Source organism: Austrofundulus limnaeus, unplaced genomic scaffold (assembly GCF_001266775.1).
Source record: "Austrofundulus limnaeus strain Quisiro unplaced genomic scaffold, Austrofundulus_limnaeus-1.0 Scaffold7, whole genome shotgun sequence".
Taxonomy (NCBI): domain Eukaryota; kingdom Metazoa; phylum Chordata; class Actinopteri; order Cyprinodontiformes; family Rivulidae; genus Austrofundulus; species Austrofundulus limnaeus.
In genome coordinates, this window is record NW_013952409.1 from 3,937,506 (window position 1) to 3,939,363 (window position 1,858).

Consider the following 1,858-nt stretch of genomic DNA (forward strand, 5'->3'; position numbering starts at 1 on the left):
GTTTTTGGGCAACATTTTATTCAAAAACACTGACTCCAGTGGAAGAGACTGATCATGAAGGAGTGTTTTTGTGCACTTAGAGCAAAGTGACTCTTTTAAAATAAATTTAGTTTTATTGCTTYATGATCTGAGCATAAAGGATGTTTAAGTTTCCATATCATCAGAACAAATAACATCTCAAGCTTTTACTCCCAAATAAATAAAAATGCAAAAACATAAACAAAACTGCGCATCGGTTTGACATGATAAAACTTTATTCATACAGCTTGTTTTATACAAATCAAACACAACTGAAAATGTTTACATGTAATAAACACACCGTTAGGACAGACTACAGCATGCCTAAACAAAACATCCAAATGAACTCTAAAAACTGAAATAAAATATTTGATTTTAGACGTTGGTATCATTAAATACTGTGAAGTTAAAACACTGATTACTAATAGTGCAACAAAAAAWGTGATTAATGATTAACCTCTTCCACTCTTTGCATAATTTGAAGCAGAAATAYAAACAATTTTAAAGCTTTTAATGACTGAATTAAATATTTGATGATTGCACAACATGGAGGATTCATGACGTACCATAAAAAGTAACCGTTAGCTCGTACGTTTAGGAAAATGGTCGTCATTTGTTTGTGATCACAGCACGTAAATATCACAGTTCAACACAATTCAAGTAAAAGTTTTAACGCTTGTGTTTTTTTCTGCGAGTCTGATTCTGGCTAACATGTAAATTTCCAAAAACACGTAAAGTACATGAAGTCAGTCCGGTTCTTAACCCTGAGCTGCGTTCAACAGCGTACGGAAACCTTCAGTTCTCCTTTCCCCACATGATAACACTTCTTATTACTGAAGATTTAATGCTTTAAACAAACAAAAACAAACTTTGGCTGAACATAAAGATAAATGCCAAAGAGAACACAGGATGCATACTGCCTGAACTGGTGTGTATTTTTCCCTCTTTCCTGTCTAAAGATGTTGGAGATCGTGCCTGACATGCCCGTACCGTGTTGTGACTGTTAATCAGATTTGACGGCAGTGTTTTAAGATTTTCTCTCCATATTGGATCAGCAGCGATGACAAAAAGACTACCGTTAAGGTCAAGCAACTTTCGTCCCTAATAATCATCTGAGCCTGACAGAAAAAAAAGGGTTTTGTTTCTGTTATTTTATAACAATAAACATAGGGTTTTTTTTTTCAGTATCAAAAACTGAAAGGTGTAGAAGCATTAGGACGATGGAAAGGCCGGTGTTCAAAGAGCTGTGCACCAGTTTGTGTCGGGCCCGGACGGATCTGTGTGTGACGGGGGAAGACTCTGAAGTTTTAACCCTGTGCTGAATAAAAGGCCTTGAATCCGAAGGTGTTTTCTCCGCTGTAGGCCACGTACAGAAAGCCGTCCTCATCCTTTTCCTTGTCGTACAGCTGGCCCATCGTCAGACTGAACAGAAACGAGACACAGGAAGTAATCAGTCAGTTTAACAGAGCTGATCTTCCTCAGCACTACCAGACAGCACCTCGTCCACAAAAGAAGCTGTTTCTTTCTTTGAAATAGACACAGATATTTGCACAATTATTGACAAGTCCTACTACTGTTAATAATTTAATGCTGATATGTGAAAAGTATTTCCTTATTTGTAACACCGGTGCTAAAGTATAACTTCACTAGATGCTCAACATTCCTCATTTWAACGCAGTGGTAAGACTGCCTTTTCATAATATTACAACTTTATTCTGGTAATATGATGACTTTATAATTGTACCACTTTATTCTCATAGTAATACAACTTTATTTTCATTATGACTATTCTCATAATGTTATGACTTTATTCTGATAATATTACAACTTTATTCTCATA

The 1,858-nt window shown here is 35.8% G+C and overlaps 1 protein-coding gene across 2 annotated transcripts in view; it reads right to left on the bottom strand.

Moving 5' to 3' along the window:
* Positions 1 to 232: 232 nt before the first annotated feature.
* Positions 233 to 1,858, bottom strand: part of gabarapl2 (GABA(A) receptor-associated protein like 2) — an 8,581-nt gene continuing 6,955 nt past the window's right edge. For both annotated transcript variants that reach the window (XM_014033645.1, XM_014033654.1), the window contains one exon: positions 233 to 1,440. In XM_014033645.1, the coding sequence (XP_013889099.1) occupies positions 1,326 to 1,440 (115 nt within the window). In that variant the 3' untranslated portion in view covers positions 233 to 1,325. The remainder of the gene's footprint in view (positions 1,441 to 1,858) is intronic.